The 20432-nt window shown below is 39.3% G+C and overlaps 3 protein-coding genes across 7 annotated transcripts in view; 1 reads left to right on the forward strand and 2 right to left on the reverse strand.

Moving 5' to 3' along the window:
* MED12L (mediator complex subunit 12L) overlaps positions 1–20432 on the forward strand; it is a 326027-nt gene that overhangs the window by 104763 nt on the left and 200832 nt on the right. The gene's annotated exons all lie outside the window — the stretch shown is intronic.
* GPR171 (G protein-coupled receptor 171) lies at positions 63–6038 on the reverse strand. 4 transcript variants are annotated; one of them, XM_032629370.1, is made up of 3 exons: positions 5925–6010; positions 1916–2117; positions 63–1778 (listed from the first exon to the last, which is right to left on the reverse strand). In XM_032629370.1, the coding sequence occupies exon 3, from the start codon at positions 1706–1708 to the stop codon at positions 749–751; it is 960 nt and encodes a 319-aa protein (XP_032485261.1). In that variant the 5' UTR covers positions 1709–1778; positions 1916–2117; positions 5925–6010; the 3' UTR covers positions 63–748. The 4 variants fall into 4 exon arrangements, with proteins under 4 accessions (XP_032485261.1, XP_032485263.1, XP_032485260.1 ...); XM_032629372.1 differs by lacking the exon at positions 5925–6010 and adding an exon at positions 5669–5841; XM_032629369.1 differs by lacking the exon at positions 1916–2117 and having other exon boundaries at positions 5925–6038.
* The window catches only part of P2RY14 (purinergic receptor P2Y14), a 59102-nt gene continuing 52628 nt past the window's right edge, over positions 13959–20432 (reverse strand). For both annotated transcript variants that reach the window (XM_032629367.1, XM_032629366.1), the window contains exon 3: positions 13959–16452. In XM_032629367.1, coding sequence (XP_032485258.1) covers positions 15413–16426 — 1014 coding nt within the window. In that variant the 5' untranslated portion in view covers positions 16427–16452 and the 3' untranslated portion in view covers positions 13959–15412. The remainder of the gene's footprint in view (positions 16453–20432) is intronic.

The raw sequence follows: 20432 nt of genomic DNA on the forward strand, positions 1-20432 counted from the left end.
ATGGGGTCTATTTCATATTGCTACAAAATAATACTAAGAAATCACTGGATTTGTCATTACTGACAGTAGAAAATCTTTATTTATAGCCTACAGGTAGAATATAAGGATATATAGTACATTAAAAACTATCCATGTATTTCCAAGCCTTTTTAAATTAAGCTTAAAAAAAAAAGCTTAAGTGAATTCCAAGCTATTGTGGTAGGAAACAATTAGCTATTAAAAATTGGAGTAGTGAGCTAAAAGTTTACCATTTTTGAAGTGATGGATTAAAACAAAATCAGGCACAGCCCAGGTAGTTTCACGTAACAAATAAGCTGGCTTTTTTTTTTTTAAGCGATCTAAAGGACTTTAAATCTCATTGCTGAAGGGCTTTCTGGAAACTGACACGGAGATTATTTTGCATATTTCTATCAGGAAGTCAGTTCCAGGCCTTTAAATGAATACCGGGTGAATACTTCAGTCTGTGTCATAGAGGTCATTTAGATTTCAAGGATATTGCAGGGTTTATGTTGGCGCAACAAGACGTTTTAGTTTTTTGTACAAACGTTTGGGTTAAGGAGCATCGACAACCACGAGAGTACTGCTTGGCTTGCATTTAGAGACAGGGTTTCTCAGTGAACCAAGCCACATTTGCTAGCTGCCTGTGTTTTTACTTATGGAGGCTCTTTCTTCCCCTCCTTCCCAGCAGTTTTGTACACTCAATTGTCCAGTAAGGCAGGAAGAGATAGCGTGAGAAAAATCCCATATTTTATGCATTGTTTTCACCACTTGATTTTTCTTTCTGAGCCTTGGTCTCCTTACGTGAAGCAAACGTCTCCGTGACCTTTAAGCGGAAAGCTTTTGAGAGGTGATAGTACAGGATCGGATCAAAACACAGGTTGGACACAGCCAGCAGCAGTGTGGCCTCCTTGGCTTTGAAAAGTGAAATCCTGGTGGAGCAGTCAGATATGACCTCTGTCTGGCTGAGGGTGTATGGGATTCGGACAATGTGATAAGGAACAAAACATATGATGTAGCCTGTAGTCACCAAAAGTATATTGATGAGAGCTCTTTTCACATTTGGATAATTTTCATTATCTTTGTTTCTATAGAGTTGTCGAATGACAAGGCAGTTAGATATTAAGATGATGGCTGAGAAATTGAAGAATATTGCTATGCATATGAAATTTGTCAGCAAATGCCAGTTTCTTCCAAACTCCTTTTTGAATTCCACGCAACCCACGTTGGGCTTTTCCTTCATGTCTTTGATGGGAATTACCATGTTTGGCACCATTATAAGAAGGACCATTAACCATACAACAGTCGATATCATTTTGGCAAATCCAGGTTCTTGTATTCGATAAATCTTGCAGCTGTATGTCAACTGAAGACAGCGATCAATGCTAACAAATGCTAGGAAGATAATTGATAAGTACATATTAATGTAGATGAGGCAGGCTGTTACTTGGCAGTGGAATATCCTCAGCTTCCAGGGGGCCACGCCCAAGTCGACAGTGATTTTTACTGGTAATGCCAGAGTAAGCAGGAAGTCGGCTGTAAGCAAATTAATTAAGTATATGCTTACACACCTGTGATTTGTGTTTTTCTGTATGAAAGCCCAGGCTGCAAAACAACTTCCAATAATTCCAACAAGGAAAACTAAATAAAAAAAATATGTGAACGGCTCCAGGTCTCTGTAAACTGGGCAGAAGGTAGAACTGTTGGTCATCCTTACTCTCCCTCAAGATGACGCTGTCCCCCCACCAAAAAAAAAAAAAAAAAAAAAAAATCTGAAGTATCTGTTAAAATAGAAAAGAAAGGGGAGAGAAGGGAGGTTAATAATTCAAATTGGATATTATTTTTTTCAAGCACAATTGCATTCACAAAACCACGGTCACAGTCTCTCTGCCTCTTAGAATTGTATTGGTGAACTTACTAGATTGTGTGAACTGGTGGGACCATCTTAGATTATGAGGAAGCCTGGGTTTTCCATGGTCTGATTTTATGGTTTTGGGAAATCCCGCCTAGGTTGCTTCTAGAAAGGATATTTTTGACTTCACCCTTTTGCATTCTGATAGCTCTTTTGTTACCAGTTGGGTTGGAAGTTAGTTTGCAGAGGAGATAAGTGAACTGAAATTCTGAGAAATAGAGAGAGGAAACAAAAAAGGTTTGGTTGTGGCTGAGCCTGAAGAGCCTCTCGATGAGGCTTCCTGGCTTTCTGTTCTCATAGATTGACAGAGCTCTTCATGCTAGCAGAACCTAGGCTGGAACCTAGGGGAGGTGAGGAAGGACAGAAAATTGTACTAAAATCTGAAAGATTGTATCTGAAATGTAGGCCTTTTGTTGGGTAACCCACTAGAACATTTTCGCAATGAGAATTTCATTTCGTTTTTCTTTTTTTGGCAGAAAAAGTTGTAGGATTAGACTCTGGTCTTGCCTTGTTGCGCTAGATTTGTGATGGTACAGACCTGTGCTATCCAGTTTGGTAGGCTGCAGCCACCTGTGACCATTAAGCCCTTGAAATGTGACCAGTACAAATTGATGTGTGCTGTAAGTGCAAAGTACCCACTGGGTTTTAAAGATTTAGTGTAAGATATTACAAAGAATAGTGCAAGTAGTAAAATTGTACTATTTTATGCAAATAGTACAACAATTAGTAAAATATGTCTTTAATTTTTATATTGAGCACATCTTGAAATGATATTTTTGATATATTAGGTTAAATATATTATTAAAATTAATTTAGCCTGTTTCTTTTTGCTTTTTTAAGTGTAGCTGTGAGGTAATTTTAAAGTACCTTTGTGGTTTGCTTTATATTTCTCTTGAACAGTGCGTGTATAGATGTTTCCATGTCAGTGTTGGTGAGAAGTTTGACTAAGAACGTATTTTAAAGGCTTCTAGGGCAAGGATGTATGATCACTGGTTACACCGTTCTCAAAGAGAAGCTCAGTTATGTATACAGATATTTGAAGACATCTAACTTTAACACTTGAGGTTTTTTTTTTTTTCTTCTTCTTCTTCTTCTTCTTTCATTGTGGGTTTTGCAGCACTCAGGGCTAGAAGTTTAAGACCTGCCCTTAGAACCGTTGTGATCATCACTGATGGTGACAAAATCTTGTCACGTTCCCTTCAAATCTGGAACATTGGGTGATTTATAGCGCAAGTTAAAACAAACTGGGTATCATTTATTCCCTTTGACCTGGTCTAGTCAAACTCATGCTCTTTGGGCCACAGGTATTCTTCCTGGTGCTACTTCCTGATAAACACCCTCCTCATGCATCTTAAACACCTTTCTTCCTTTGTTTTAATAATCAGAAGATCGCTTTTGTGTTCTGGCAAGAAAAAATTGATATGTAGCTTGTAAAAATAGCAAATAGTAAGTACAGTGGCTATGAAGGCCAAACAAGCCCATTCTCTGAAACATCCTTTTAAAAAACAAACAAGAACTTCAGAAGCCTTTCTGAATCTTAATTCTCCTAATTATTTAATGATCCATTATGTACCTCTTGGGGTGAAACAGTATGCAAGTGGATGGACAAGGCAGATGTACATAAAACTTTCTAAGTTAAAGTGACATTTAAAGGGTATACGTCCTTCGCCTTTCCGTACCTGAGATAGGACTTGAGGGTCCATGAATATTGTCATTCTGTACTAAACTCAATGAAAGTAATCAAGCACTTACTTTGTGTCTGGCACCATGCCAAGTACTTTACACGTACTTATTTAACCTTTCATTATTTCTATCACGTAGATGTTATTATCCCTGTCTTACAGATGAGAAAACTGAGGCACCACAAGGCTAACACTCAGGGTTATATAGCTGGTAAGTTATAGAGCCAGGAGTCCCACCCAGACAGTCTGATCTCAGAAGCCATGTTCAAAATCACTTCGAAACTTTATCTCAATAATAACAACAGTAATAATGATGTTGATTATTATTATTGTTCGGAGTAACAATTTTAAAATTCTCTTCCCATATGGGTCATTACAGAGCACTGAGTAGAGTGCCATGCTATACAGTAGGTCCTTATTAGTTATCTGTTTTATGTATGGTAGTGTGTGTATGTCAATCCCAATCTCCAAATCTATCTCTTCCCTTCCCCCTTGGTAACCATAAGTTTGTTTTCTACATCTGTGACTCTATATCTGTTTTGTAAATAGGTTTCATTTGTACCTTTTTTTTTTTTTAGATTCCACATAGAAGCAATATCATATGATATTTGTCTTTCTTGTTATTATTATAGTAGCAAACCTTTACTAAGTGCTTACTATTGGGAGGAACTATAGTCTAAGCAATTTTCATGTAAAAGAGCAGAAATAAAGTATTCATTCTTTTTCCTAAATACTACTAAAAGATGTTTAGGCTCCACGTGTTTTGATGTTTCATTTTACAGTACATGTATTTAAAAACCAAACCTAGCTTCTATCTTTTAAGCCTAAACCTCCTTTACTTTCAAAATTCCTGTGACCTAGTCCCTCCGTATCATCCACACTCTCTTCCTCCCAACTCTCTACTTTAGGTTGGTGGGATCTCTACGGTTCTGGGAGCTCTTCCTTCCTTTGTACTTTTCGTTGTGATACAATTTGGGGATCGTAGGATTCTAAGGATGGAGGGAACCTTTATTAATAGCATCTGGTCCAATCCCCAGATTTGAGGAGACTGAGGTCTAGCACTTGGGTGTTGGTCAAGGTTTCCCGGCTCGTTAGAGCAGGCTAGGATCCCACCTTGTTGATCATTCCCTAGACTCTCTGCCTTTATTCTTCCCAGCTCCAATCCTGCCTATCCTAAATGCCTGAAGGAAGCTCTTCAGGTCTGAAGTCTACTCTAGGCTTTATTGAATTCCTTATGACTTGACTTTTAATAGTAACCATTTGTTTAGTACCTGGGCGTTCTAAACGTCTTTTTTGTTCTCTGGGTCGGAAGCTAGTGTTGGTGTAGATGGACCCTCATCTCCCACCTTTGCTCACTGTTCCTTTACAAAGTGCTAGGATTTTGGCCTATGCTGTTGTATTGCAAATGCTACATTATAAGAGAACTAACATATTATGTGCTTCTCTGAGTGCCCCTTTTGCTCATACAATTATAAAGTCTCATTTTATAGATGAATATGTGGTAAAGAGAAGGATTAGAAAATAATTTGTTTTGATCAATGAATATACTATGTAACTGGAGCTGACCATACGTGCCACTCATGGGTAATTTATTTAAAAATAAATACAGTGTAACTGTTCATTCAGTAATGCCTGAGAGTCAGGCAGTGCCTCGCCGTTGCTTTCCTTGAACCTCCATCTAGATTTCAGTGAAACACAAATCTCTTTATTTAAAAATTTTGGTCTTATCAAGGAGAGGTTAAATTGTACTATAATAACATTCTGTGTTTTCTACCATGAATTTGAAAACTAAGTGCTTCATGAGTATTTTTTCAACCAGTTACTAGCCTGTGGACATCTGAGGTACCCAGATGAATTCCAGCAAAATCAAGAAAAGATTTCAAGTGTCTCCTTTGTTTGAGAGTGCCCATTGCTGAGAAACTGATTAGATATTTTTTTACGGAAGTCACAATGGAATTTTCTTGAAATTACCTATCGTAATGTTTGTAGAGACCTGTTGTGCCCTGTCGTGAAGACCTACAACAATGGCCTTTATCCATCCAGTTATAAAATCGAGTTACTGAATAGTTAAGCTTACCTATAAGTAAGCAGTATTCAGTCTTGTCTGAATTAAGCTGTCTTTCTGAAAGGGATGGATGAGGTCATCAGGAAGAAGAAAATTACAGCGTAGTTCACGGTGAGAATCCATTTGGAGTTTAATAATTGGTGCCTTCTTGCACAGCAACCTTATTACATGCTGGCATTTTCAACTTACATGGTTTAAGCGCTGAAAATCATAGATTTCCCTTCCATGGAAAGACATTTGGATATATTAAGTATTTAAAAAGACATACCTGGGGGTATATTCTCTGAGCCTCAGCGCGCCTTGCTCCCAGTCTGCAGAGAAGCGTGAGCTGTTTGGCTAGCTACAGCAGTAGCAGCCTCATTGCAGGACTGCCGGCTGCGCTAACAATTTCCTTTCCTTTTTATGTGGTTTTAAAATGCTGCATATTGACGTAGATGAAACTGTGGTTTGCACATAGCTTAACTGTATGGAAGCCTCTTCAAGTCCTTTTCAATTTGGTGTAAGCTTTCTTAAACAATTCAGATTCGTCTCTTCTTTTAGAGGGAAGATTTTTATTCGTCTGTTGTAATAATACCTAGGTGTGATGTTTTGTTTTGAAAACACCCCAGATGTGTATTTCGCCATAATGATTTTAAAGAATGTCAGTTTTTTGTGCCTTGAATGGTGTTGTGAGTTAAAGAGGTGTTTAAGCAAAATTTCTTTAGTATACATACTGATACTCATCAGTCTTTCAGAGTTATAATTTAAAAAATGGTTGCAGTTTGGATCCTGCTGAGACGTCTATTAACAAACAAAAACGATATGGTCAAGTTTATGTTGTTAAATCTGGAAAGAGAAGAGGAAAATCATTATGTAGAGAGAGAATCATTGTTAACGTTTTTGGTACATACGTTTTAAAATTTTTCTACATGTATACCCACTTAAAAATGTTATTATGTTGTGCATACTGTTTTATAGTTTGTAATCTTTTTATTCAAAAAGATATTGGATCTGTTTTTCTCAGTTATGAGAGGAAACCTGGGGTGCGCATTTGTCAATTTGGCCCCAACGGCATAATGAATTGAGACAGGTGTTTAGTAATTAATAGATTCTATGAAAAGGGAAGCTCCAGTGTACATTTAAATTGTTTGGGTAAATGTTCATTCTTCCTGTGGGGGGGAGTGAGTGTGCCGGTCCAAAGGTGATTTGTTAAGTGCAAAGCCATTGCCTGATCACTTAGGATCTGGGTTTTCCTATTGCTTCATTGTCTTGGAGGGTACTTTGGTTTCATCTCTTTTTCTCTCAATAATTCTTAGTTTTCCAAATAATAAAGAAAAAAGTCAGAAGAAACCTCTCTAGAATCTAAAATGCCTCCCTTTTGGTATTCACTTTGCTAAGGAAAAAATCTCTCAAAAGACTGAATGAGGACTGTCAAGCTGGAGGGAATTTAAGGAGGATCTAGGGAACTTTTGAAAACAATAATGTGTCAAGACGCTTAAGGATGACAGTGTCCATTTGTTTCTGATACTCCGATGTTCTTTCGAATTCAGGTAGTTATTGTTATTACTGTATTTTGCAAAAGAATAACTTTACATATATTCACTCAAAAATTGGAGGAAGAAACCCACATCTTTCTCAAACTTTGTATTTGGTTTTCGTTAGGAACCAATGTTAACTTTCATCATAATAGTGCTGGGAAACGCTCTGTCTTTTAAGATTTGTGTGCGTCATATTGGATAGAACTCACTTCTCTCCACTTCAGAAAAGACATGCTTGCAGACAGTCAAGTGAAGTGAGCGGTTACAACCAGAGTTTACACTCACAGGGGGATGGAGAGGGTGAGATGGGAAGAATTCGGTGAGGTGCAGTTTAGCTGCCAGCTGAGCGGTGACTGGTTTTAAACTGGTATGAAGGGACACTGGAATCAAAGGTTTTTGGTCAAGTTTCTTTTTTTCTCTTTTAGATAGGCATATTTATATGTGTACTTCCCCCTTCACTTTGGGGTATAGATAGAATCAGATACATTCAACTGTTCTTAAAAATCTACTATAGGCAGTTTTTTGTGTCTGGATTGCCAAATATAAAAGAGCTAAAGTCTCCTAGTTCTTGATGTTCCATTTCCTTTTTGGAATAGTGAGAAACCAGTCTTTTAATAGTGAAACTAAACCATGTTCCTCCTTTTGAGAATGAGCTTGAGGCACCTTGGCATTTTGCAGAGGTATATTCACAGTAGAAGCATGCTTGGCTACCGTCCCTGTTGTTGTTTTTGTCTTTAACATGAGTTCCATTTTGAATTTCCATAGGTCACTTCTTTCTGTTTCATTAATAAGGACAGATGTTTTTCAGTGGATGTTTCCTTAGCGTTCTAGGAAATTGTGCATCATCACTAACCCAGTATTTCAGAAACCCAAGTCGGAAGTGAGGGGAAGTTGTGTTTCCCTTACCTTGGTCCTGGCAATACTTATTTAAGAAATGACATACTATTTAATGGATATTTTGTATATTTAAAAATTGAAGCTGAATTGCCCCATGAATTGAGAAAGAGAATCTTTTTGTCCTCAGTCCCTTATCCACACAAATCATGCTTTTGTTCTTACTGAACACAAATAACCAAACAACGGTATTTCAATAGTTTTAATGTGTAACATTCTTTTTTTTCTTTGGCTGTGCCTAGCGGCACACGGGATCTTAATTGCCCGACCAGGGATCGAACCCGTGTTCCCTGCAGTGGAAGCGCGGAGTCTTAACCACTGGACCGCCAGGGAAGTCCCAAATGTGTAACATTCCTAAAATTTGTTTTTAAAACGTACCATGGTAGCCTTTGGAACTAATGAGGAAGGAGAAAATGAATGTTGGGGTAGGTAGCTGCTGCCACGGCCAGGAACACAGGTCTGAGAATTTATTTTCTTTAAAGAAATCCATGAAATGGAGGAGATTCCTCTCTTTACAGATGGGGAAACTAAGGCATGGGGGAAATTGAGGCCTTGCCCAAAGCTGCACTGTTAGATCCCAGTGTCCCAGCACTTAATTATGCTTCTTCAAATGCAAGTGTTGGTTGGAGACTGGGGTTATAAAGATGGACACCAGGTCAGTTCGTCACCACCCCCACCCCCTCCCCCACCCCAACATATATTTAGTGTTTACAGCTGTTTGAACTTGAACTTGAGTGCCACTGGGCAGTGGAACAGTCACCACTGTGCCCACTTTTCTTACGGAGTTTGCAACTTGGGATGTTCACAGCTCAAGATAGTTTGCATCCTGAAGTGTTTTTTTAATGATCTTTGGGCAGGGGGCTGTTCTTTGGTTAATGAATGCTGATCAGAACATTTCTCCAGCAGCTTCTGTGGCTCCGAGTCAGCCTTCCCTCTGGAGCCATTGTGCTTTAGGTTCCTGTTTTGAAAGTTTTTCAAGGCACATAATCCCCTTTCCCACCTGAGTTAGTCCAAAGACATTCTTTCCTGACTCTGAGATTGGTAGCTTCAAATCTGACAGTGATGGACATGATTAGACAGAGTAGTTTTAAAGTGAGCTGTAGATGCAGAGCTTTCAAGAGGTGGAGGTTTCTGCATTATTTGAATTCTGCTTCAGTTTTCCCTTTTTTTTTTTTCTTTTGCGGTACACGGGCCTCTCACTGTTGTGGCCTCTCCCGTTGCGGAGCACAGGCTCCGGACGCGCAGGCTCAGCGGCCATGGCTCACGGGCCCAGCCGCTCCGCGGCATGTGGGATCTTCCCGGACCGGGGCACGAACCCGTGTCCCCTGCATCGGCAGGCGGACTCTCAACCACTGCGCCACCAGGGAAGCCCTAGTTTTCCCTTTTTAATGAAACATCGTGTAAAAATTTGGAAATATGTTGAAGGCCGATGTGTTTTGTACATTCTCGGAATGTGAACTCGGTTGTAGGGCTGGCCGAGTCTATCCTGTCGTTCCCTTGGCCGGTCCTTTCGGTTTTCCGCCTTTTTATTGACTGTACAGTGTTATCAAGTCAACATACAATGCATCTCACCTTTCAGTTGTGAGGTGTGACTGTGCTATTTGATCCATGGTTATAAAATAATTAATAGTGGGGAAGTCCCTTAAAAGGAACTCTTAAAGGATATCTTGTTTCTTTTTAGTCACTTAAGTTCTTTCTCAGCGCCCCCCCCCCCCCCCTTGAGTGCTATGGTCTATTTCTTATGAAATTTGAGTAACATGTTTTCAAAGCGCAGGACACATTTTATGAACTCTGTTGTTACTTTCCAGAAGAAGACTTTTGGAGCAATTCTCCCTTGCCCTTGCCATGTGAGTCTTTGTTTTTTGATCAAGTGGTTAAAAGAAATTCTAACCATAATTATTTCTTGACTGCAGGCTGCCTCCTTAACTCCCATCCTAGAGAAGGTGTTTGTTGCTTTTAGAAGGTCACAGTATAGAAAGGGTGATAAGGAGGACACAGGACCTGCAATGATGCAGATAGACTCTGGGCTGTTAGAGCCTATGGGGATCCAGGAAGTGCAGTCCTCTGACCAAGGTGGGCAAAGAGCTGCTTCTGAGAAGTGAGGGAGTGGCGGCAGGTTTTGGGGAATATGCACATGGTTGGGCTGTAGGGAGGGTGTTTGGGGACCCTCACTCAATCTGGGTGCGTGGAGTATGTGTGCAGGACCTGTGTGAGGAAGAGGCTGAGACTAAATCTTGGTGCCACCTGGTCCATCTTGGATGCTTTAGTTAGTATGCGGTGGAGAGCTCAGTAAGGTTATGTGAAGAGAGGAGCGGTCAGCTCAGCAGTACCAGGTGAATCTGCGGGCTTTGGGATGTGTTGGGTTGGGGGAGAAAGCGGAAGGCAAGAAGTCAGTAGTTGGGAACGACTGCAGAGGTGAAATCGCTGAGACATCGGGCTGGCAGGGAGCAGACCGTGGTCTCAGTCCTGGGAAGGGCAGTCTGAGGAGAGGAATCTGGCTTGGCAGGTAGAAAGGCAAGTTTAGTTTATTAGCGTAGTGTGTTTTTAGTGCTACCTCATTATTTGGTATAGCATAGACTGCTGTATATTTTATCCCTTTCTATTTTGCTACCACAAAAGGAGAGCTGACAGCTTCCTTTTATGAGTTAAAACTAACACCATGGAAGGTGACTGGAGAAATAGTACAAACCCAGCCCTGGTTACATCAGCTGCAGCCCTGCAGCAGCCCATTAATGGAAGCCATATCCACAACTTTGGACATTCAGGTCTATTAGCCAATAAATCTCTTTTATTGCACAAGCCGAATTTTAGGTTTCTTTTCTTTTCTTTTTTCTTTTGTCACTTACAAATGAGAAAATCTTGATACATTGGCATCACCTAAACGATTAATCTAGAGACTCTAGAAAGCACCCTTAAACTAAGCTTTGTTTCTATTTGATGATGTTAGTAAAGTATGTGCTATTATTTCTCTATTCTGTCCTTAAACCCTATTGCTACTACCTATGTGCTTTGACAATGGAGGAAAAGAAAAAAAAAGACTTTATTAGTACAGAGCGTGACATCAAAAGATAATATCATACAAATTATAAACATAACAGGTCATCTGCCCAAAATGACACAGGATTTCCTTTTGGGTAAACAGCGCTGTGAGGGTTTGTGTGTTGGGGTAGGAGTGACCTGATAACTGTGTGGTCTTCAACAGTAAAAGCTGCTACTTCCTTTTGGTCGCCTATTCTCTGCAAGATTCCAGTGGCATGTGGATTACCACTTTATGACAGGACATGCCCCCAAAAGAACCACTTTAACAAAATGTAGCTTTACTTTCCCATATACCACTTTTCAAAATGTTGAATTATTTTATAGCACTGCTTGTATAAAGTGATTAAATGTTGTATTACTTTAGCTGTAGCAAATATATATTACAAACCTTATTTATAAATTAGCTACAGAAAAGAACACATTATTACACAAAATAATTTAAAAAAAATAGTACTGATGACCTCAGAGATGTTTCTGGATTAATCCACTCTCGCTGTTGCCCTACTATTTTATTTTTTGTTGTAGCCCTGGACCTTAAAGTTCCTTTTTTTAAAATTTACCTAACTTTTCAATATTTGAATAAACTCCTTATGATCTGACTTCTAACTCTATAACCTTACAGACATTCCTCTCACTGAAGTCTTAAGTGATCTTCCAAAGTTAAATCCAAAGACTTGTTTGTATTGCTCTGACTTTTTTCTTCTTTGTTTTAATTGAATGGTAATTGACTTACAATATTATTAGTTTCAGGTGTATAACATAGTGATTCAATACTTTTATACAGTACAAGGTGATCCCCTTGATAAGCCTTGGTTAGCGTCTGTCAGCGTACCAAGTTATTGCAATATTATTGATTTTATTCTCTATGTTGTACATCACATCCCCATGATTTATGTACTTTATGAAAGAAAGTTTTACCTCTTACTTTCCCTCACCTGTTTCACTGATCCCCCTGTCCTCCTCCCCTCTGGCAACCACCAGTTTGTTCTCGGCATATATGTCTGTCTGTCTTTCCGTGTATATGTATATATATGTGTGTGTGTGTGTGTGTATCTCTCTCACATCTTCTTTATCCATTCATCTACTGATGGACACTTTGGTTGCTTCCATGTCGTGACTATTGTAAATAATGCTACAGTGAACATAGGGATGCATATATCTTTTCGAATAAGTGGTTTTTTTTTATTTTTTAGGGGAAAATTCCCACAGGTAGAATTGCTGATAGTTCTATTTTTAATTTTTTGACGAACCTCCATACTGTTTTCCATAGTGGCCTTACCAATTTAGGCCTTACCAATTTACATTACCACCGATAGTGCATAAAGGTTCCCTTTTCTCCACATCCGCTCTAGCCCTTTTATTTCTTTTCTTTTTGGTGATAACTGTTCTGACCAGTGTGAGGTGGTATCTTATTATGGTTTTGATTTGCATTTTCCTGATGATTCGTGATATTGGGCATCTATTCATGTGTCTGTTGGCCATCTGTATGTCTTTGGGAAAATGTCTATTCAGGTCTTCTACCCATTTTTTCAGTAGGGTTGTTTGCTTTTTTGATGTTGAGTTCTGTGAGTTCTTTGTACATTTTGGACATTAACACCTTATCAGATGTATCATTCGCAAATCTCTTCTCCCATTCAGTAGGTGGCCTTTTTGCTTTGTTTTTGGTTTCCTTTGCTCTACAAAAGCTGTTTAGTTTACTGTAGTTCCATTTGTTTATTTTTCCTTTTGTTTCCCTTGCCTAAAGAGACACATCCAAAAAGATATTGCTACAACCAGTGTCAAAGACTGTACTGACTGCCTGTGTTTTCTTCTAGGAGTTTTATGCTTTCTGGTCTTAAGCGTTTTATCCATTTGAGTTTATTTTTATATGTGGTGTGAGAAAGTAGTCCAGTTTCATTCTTTTGCATATAGCTGCCCAGTTTTCTCAACACCATTGATTAAAGAGGCTGTCTTTTCTCCACTGTATATTCTTACCTCCTTTGTTGTAGATTAATTGATTGTGGAAGCATGGGCACTCTATTCTATTGCACTGATCTATGTGTCTGTTTTTGTGCCAGTACCATCCTGTTTTGATTACTGTAGTAATCAAATTACTGTACTTTGCTGTGTAGTTTGAAATCAGGGAGTGTGATACTTCCAGCTTTGCTCTTCTTTTTCAAGATTATTTTGGCTTTTTGGAGTCTTTTGTGTTTTCATACAAACTTTAGAATTATTTGTTCTAGTTCTGTGAAAAATTCCATTGGTATTTCGATAGGGATTGCATTGAACCCTTGGTAGACTACCTTGGGTAGTTTGGTCATTTTAACAATGTTAATTCTTCCAATTGGTGAGCAGCATCCATCTTTCCATTTGTGTGTGTTGTCTTCAATGTCTTACAGTTTTCCAAGTACAGGTCTTTTACCTTAAAAGTTCTGATATGCAGTAGCTGTTATTCAACTCTTGCTTCACGATATCCTTATTTGCATTGCATGTTGTTTCCTGAAAAATATTGCCTTTCATACTTCTGATTTGCTTTGTGGCACAGTGGTTACAAAGGCAAAACTTGGTGCTTCTCATCTTCTTTTATGATTTCAGTTTCTCCTGTGGCCCAGTAGGGGACATATAAAACACCAGCATTTACTAATTTGTCCTGACCAATGGAAACTGTGAATAAACACAGCCACTTTCTTTTGCAAATATGTTTAGCCACACAAATGCTATAGCAAGCTTAGTTTTGCCAGGCACGTTTGTCATAGGTTTGTGATTTTGTTCTTTTTGGGAGAGGATATTTGACCCAGAGTTGGGAGCAGAGAGTTTTCATGAGGGTGGAAGGTGGATACAGAGTGTGAAAACCTTCTCAGCTCTTCCTCAGTTTAAAATGTGTTTTCTCAGTTTTGCCTAAGATCTGATGAGATCCTGAGAACATATGAAATACTTGTTTTGAAAAGTCAGTGGCAAATAGAATTTCAAAAGCACTCTATGCAACTCCTTCCTGGGAACTCCTATGCCTTCTTTCTTTGTATTCTATTAGCATTTGTAATTGAGTGTACTAAAGAAACCACCCATGTCTTGACTATGAGTAAATCTGGTAGTGTTTTTTGGTATCTTGACTTAAGAAAAAACTTGACACTATTAAAATTATTTTTTATTAGTACATATATGGTAAGGCTTGAAGTACATATATATATATATATATATATATACACATATATATGAAAACATGACTTATGAAAATGTTTGAGAAGAGCATTTGAAAGATGGGCTAAATGTCTTCCAGCCAGTTAATAGCAGAGAAAGAACCGAGCTTTGATGACTCACAAGCCAGCAACCATATCCCATATCTGCACATATGAAATTTGTTTTTCAGAAAATATGATATGTAAATTTTCATTTTGTGTGTAATTTCTCACTCATTATTGTAAATTTTAGATTTTCTTGTTATCAGGTCCAGTTGCTTTCTAAGAAAACTGCTTTTCTCTGCTCCTAGGGAATAAAGTGTGTTGCCAGCTGGGGGTATTTGTGTGCATATGTCTTTTCTCAGACATCCTAGATTTTTTTTCCCATACCACTGAACAGGGGACGTTTCTGGCAACTTATGCCACTATCTAGATTCCCTCTGTAGAGTTTACTTAAACATGTTCTAGCACCAGAACACTAGGCTCATTAAGCAGCTTAGCTAATCTTCATATAAAACATATTTAAGATGTATCTTATATCATCCTCAAAATGCTATCAGAGAAAGATTACGTTTTTTGCTGCAATGTACAGAGTTTATATCTGCTTTCCTTTGAAATGCCGTGAAATAAATCCGTGGGGGATTTCTTAAGTGATTTTTTGGGTGTCTGCTTATCCTGCTTCTTCAAATCAGAGAAGACTTGACTTTTTCCAACAAATAGGCCTCTAATCCTTTATCAGACTGTGTCTGCTTTTAAGCTGGTCTTTAATGACCCTGTTGAAAAGAATTGCATAATATGCCAACTTAATTCTTGTGTTTAGAAGAAGGAAGATGCCCCTGTGAATTGTCGTGATTGCTTCCTGTCTTCCTTATTGCTATCTAATGTGCTGTATTAGCTGACCAGACTATTGATTATAAACGTAAACCTTCTATTTTGGTGGGATAAGATTAAATAATGTATTATCTTTTCTTTGATGGTACAGAAACAAGCATGGAAACTTACATTTTAGTTTTATTATTGTACTACATTGAATAGTAGTGCCTAGAGATGATACTTACTATCGTGGACATGCTTCTTCTTCATTTTCCTTTATTATGTAATTGAAGATTACAGTATGCGTGCACAGACTGTATTCGAAAGGAGGCGGGCACTCACAAAGTATCTGTGCTTTCTTGTGTTATATTTCCCCTTTTGGTTTTGGAAGCTTCTGAGTCACGCTGAGCTTTTAACGGGATATGCAGTTTCTTACGTAAGATTTCTCTAAATGGATGGCACAGAGAGAAATAAATAATGGGGTCCAGGCATACGTTTGCAGCTGACAACAGCAGAGAGAATTCTTTCACGTAGAGCAGGATTTCTTTTGACTGGCAGCTGTAGTGGGTCTCTGTCTGGCTCCGAGTGTAGGGGATTCTGGCAACGTGGTAAGGCACAAAACAGACAAAAAACACGAGCATGATACTGAATATATTACGGCTAGATTTCTTCTTGACCGAGACGGAATGCTTTCTGGACTTAAGGTGGGACTTAAAGATTTTCCTCGTGATAGCAGTGTAGAAGACGACTAAGGAAAGAAACACAATCCAGAAGACGGCCACAAAGATGTAGTTGGAGGCTTGGTGCCACTTGAGGCCCAGTTCATTCTTAAGGTCCATGCATTTAACGCGTGTGGCCTTCCTGATGCTCCGGTTGGTCAGGATCACGTTGGGAATGGCAAGCAGCAGCGTGAGGCTCCACACCAGCACCGACAGGAGCTTGCTGTAGTTCACGGACTGGATGAACGAAGTCAAGAGAGGCTTCACGATTTTATAATATCTGTCAAAGCCGACGAGCCCGAAGAACACGATGCTGACGTACATGTTGACATAGAAGAGCACGGCCGAGACCCTGCACACAAACACGTTCAGCTGCCAGGGGCCGAGGCCCGAGTCTCCCAGGATCTTAAAAGGAAAAGTCAGGCTCATCAGGAAGTCACTGACGACAATGTTTTTGAGATAGACGATGAAACTCTTGGAGCTGGGCACGTAGAAGAATATCCACCCGGACACGCCGTTGAGAAGGATCCCGGCCACGAAGACCACGAAGTACAGCATGGGGATGATTTGCTGGGTTATGAGGGTGTTCTGGGGGCAGGACCCCTCTGCAGGTGGGGCAGTGGTGGCATTCATCGTTGGGTAACTTCTGAAGGCGAGGCCTGGAAGGTGATGTGAAATAGTCACTCAAAGTGCAGTCACGACCTTCGAGTCATTTGCCGAGAAATAAATGAAGGGAAGGGCAAGAACTTGCCACGCCCAGCAAGTTCTTGAAACCAAGGTTTTGCTGTATATTCCTTAGGTACCTGTCTCTTCCTCCCTTTCACCTTCCCTTTCTTCCTTTAGAAAAGGGAAGAATGGAGTAGACAGATGACAGGAAAGAAAAATTAGAGAAGCAGGGCAGTCTGAGAACTGAGGTAATCATGGAGACCAGCGTTTCCCTAAAATGATAAAAGGTTCCTGTACAACTCTAAAGTTCCAGGAATACTCGTTTAAATATAGTCTCAAAGGTAATAAAGCTATAAAAACAGAGAATCTGTTTGATTTTATTCACAACTCTTCAACATATTAGGTTTAAGAGCTCTTGACACAGACCCTACTTTTTAGAAAGCCTACCCTATGTATATTTTAGACATAGGACTATGTCTTACAAGCATACACGTCCAACTATAACTGGTATTTTTGGTATAGGATTATGGGTACCTTTAAAAGTTGAGATATTCTGTGGGGTTTTCCCCCACAGAATTTAAAAACTGATTTGCATTATTTTTATAAATTAGAAAACAAACAAAAATGATAGAAAGACCTTAAGCATTCTGAGAAATGCTCCCCAAAGTACATTCTAGATCTGTACTGTCCAAATGGTAGCCACTAGCCATATGTGGCTGTAGAGGTCTTGAAATGGGGCCAGTCCAGATTGAGATGTGATGGAAAATGCACAATGAATTTTGCAGACTTAGTACGCAGATAATAATGTAAAATATCTCAATATTTTTAATATTGAGAATATGTTGAAATATTTTAGGAATATCCCATTAAATAAAATACATTATTAATCTTAATTTCACTTAATTTTACTTTTTTTAAGAATATGGCTACTGGAAAATTTTAAATTACCTATGCGGCTTGCATCATATTTTTATTGGACGACACTACCCTAGGTATTACCCAGAACCTTCTTTTGTTAGAGAATCCTGTGTAGTCTTCACTGATGTTGGACATGATGATTTATGGCACAAGGAAGATTAGCACTCTTTTGAAAGATTATTTGATACATCTAAGAAAATGTCTACTGCCCATCTTATCTGTAATGTCAACATCCTGTTTAACCCTTCATCCGTTGGCCCTTGCCCTCAGGATAAAGTCCTAACTCTTTAACCCTGAGCTACCAGAAGTCCCATCTTGGTCTGATCCCTACTAATTCTACCTCCAGTGATGAGTTCCTGCTGTTCTGAACCCTTGTACCTCGTGTGTTCCAGGACTTCTCTCACCTTGGACCTTTGCACAAACTTGCATTTGTATGAAAGACTCTTTCGCTACCTTCTTGGTTGGCTAACTTCTCTTCATCCTTGAGGCCTCAGTTTGGATGCCACTTTCTTTAGGAAGCTTTGCCCTCCCAAGCCTTGGTTGGGGTGGATTGGGTGTGAGGTCCCTTGTATGTGTGCTCCTAGTTCTGTGCCTTTCTTCTGTCACAGCACTTGTCTCTCTAGCTGTTTGTTTTTTGTTTCCTCTACTACTGTAAGCTCCTTCAGAGGAGAGAGACCATGTCATTTTTTTTTTTTTTTTTACCATTGTATTCCTAGCATTACATTTAGAACATTAGATATTTAAAATATTTGTGAAATAATGAAATGCAATCTGGGAATATAAGACACGAGTCCCTGCTCTTAAGAAATTTACATCTAGTCAGGGGTCATGGGAAAGAAAGATTGTGGAGAACAGTGGGTTCCTTGAGGACAGAGAATGTATCTTGTTTATCTTTGTATTTCTGGTGCCAAGCATGGTGCTTTATACACAGTGAGTGAAGGGCTGTGTCAGTAAAATTAAGGAAGTGTGAGAAAGTAGAATTTGGAAATGTGGAATATGAGATTCAGTCACATTGCAAAAAAAAAAAAAAAAAAAAAAATCACACATGCAAACTTTGTGTGCTGTTTCCCCCAAAAGAATATGTTGCTTCTGTGTACTCTTCCTGCAAGCATATGGCAAAACTAGTTACATTTCTAGCAATTGATTTTGCCTGTCCTTGGACTTCCTTTGAAAGGAAATCTAATCCCCTGCCCACTTGGCTCTGATCATAATGGGTTTGTTTGCAGGTCCTCTGTGGCCTGGTTCATATATTAGATGGTAAGTGAAGGGGCCGTGTTTTCTATTTTTAACTGTCCACTGTGGCAAAGAGTCTATATTTAGTAAATAATTGGTCTTGTCCCCTGATAGTAAGGTGCAGCTTAGTCTAAGAGCCAGTCTCACAGAGCTCAAGAGAATGCTCCCAGGGGTCCCGGTGCTGGGGACACAAGCCCTTCGGCCAGTGTGCTGCGGGGATCATGATGTGTATTCAGTAATTGTTGGATTCACTGGAGTTTAAAATATAAAATTTTTAAAAAAGCAGATGTGAATACATTTTAAAGTAGAGAGAAATATTAGCTATATAATATACAACTAACTACTGAAATAGTGAAGAATTTCCAGAAATGATTTAATGAGTACCAAATTTCTCTCTTTACAGAAAAATTATAGAAGCCACTGTATATAGTAATAGTGAAGAATTTCCCAGAAATGATTTAGTGAGAGCCACCATGTCTTTCCTTTCCTTCTAGAAACCTGTATAAAGACATTTTCTCAGAATCTCATGACTTTTGTCCTTTCGCACTGCAATATGTCTGAATGTAGCCTGATGCCATGGGTCCACAACTCTGACCCTCTGGTTCCTCAGAGGGTCAAGAATCTGAGCATATATGCTTTGCCATGCACCTCATGCCTCCTCCTTTCCTCACTTTGAGGTTGATGGAAGGGGCTAGCTAACCGAAAAAACTTCTAGAGCCAGAGTGCCTTCTGAAATGAAGTGAGTACTCAAGGCTTGCTTGGGTCTTTCCCTCCAAACGTCTTCTTGCTATTTTGGGCTGTTTTTGAGCAATGGCAGATCAGAGTCTCCGTTTGAGACATGTTGACTGGGGGAAGAAGCAGGGCATCACTGCTGCTTGTGCTGCTGTCTGGATGGATACAGCAGAGGCAAATTAAAGGCTCATTCTACCTAGGTAATGAGCTAATGGTAAATCCGAGACGATTTTAGTGGCAATACGCTCTTAAGTCTGTTTTTCTTGAGCAGTAGTGTTGATGGCAGGGCACTGTGACCTCCAGGTACATAATTTATCATATTTGGTCCTGGTGACTCAGAGTGTGGCAGCCTTTTCTACAGTGATGGATCAAGAGATGTGTGGAAAAGGGGCTATCTTAAGGTATCTGTGGCAAGTGAGGCCAGTTATATATCGAGACCAAAAGGCAGGGATACACGTTAGATGAAAAATAGGACAAGCTGATAAAAGAGACATGTATTCCTTTGACCTTGTAACACCTGTCCAGTCTCCTCTCCTTGTCTTTAGTATAGAGGTGATTTAATATCCCGATAGAGACCTACTAAAACTTCAAATCATTTCACAGATGGAGGAAATAGTAACATACGGATGCTGATTTTATACGGTAACATAAAAATAAAAAGAACCAAATAAATCAGAAAGAATGTCCTGATGTGGCCCAGCAACCCTCCATTCCCTGCCCCAGGCTCTCAGCTGATTTACTATTTCTAAGCAGGTTGTCCCAGCCCATCAAAGACAAGAGACAGGCAAAGGGGGAGAAAGAAAGAGGAAAAGCACCTCTGGATGATCAACCGAAATAAGGGACATTCTGTGGAGCCAGTTTGTGGAAGTGTAGCCAGCCCTGCCCATGGACGTTACTTCTGAGATTACCTCTGAATTTCTATAGTGAAAGTGGTCATTATGTTAACCTTGAGGCTTCAGGTAACATAAGCACAGCTCCCTGAATTCTTGAGACTTCATTTAAGAAGGATTTCAAGATAAACCGTAATGGGGGGGAAAGAAATATATATATATACATATATATATATACACACACACATAAAAGAAGAATG

Source organism: Phocoena sinus, chromosome 4 (genome assembly GCF_008692025.1).
Source record: "Phocoena sinus isolate mPhoSin1 chromosome 4, mPhoSin1.pri, whole genome shotgun sequence".
In the NCBI taxonomy this organism is placed as follows: domain Eukaryota; kingdom Metazoa; phylum Chordata; class Mammalia; order Artiodactyla; family Phocoenidae; genus Phocoena; species Phocoena sinus.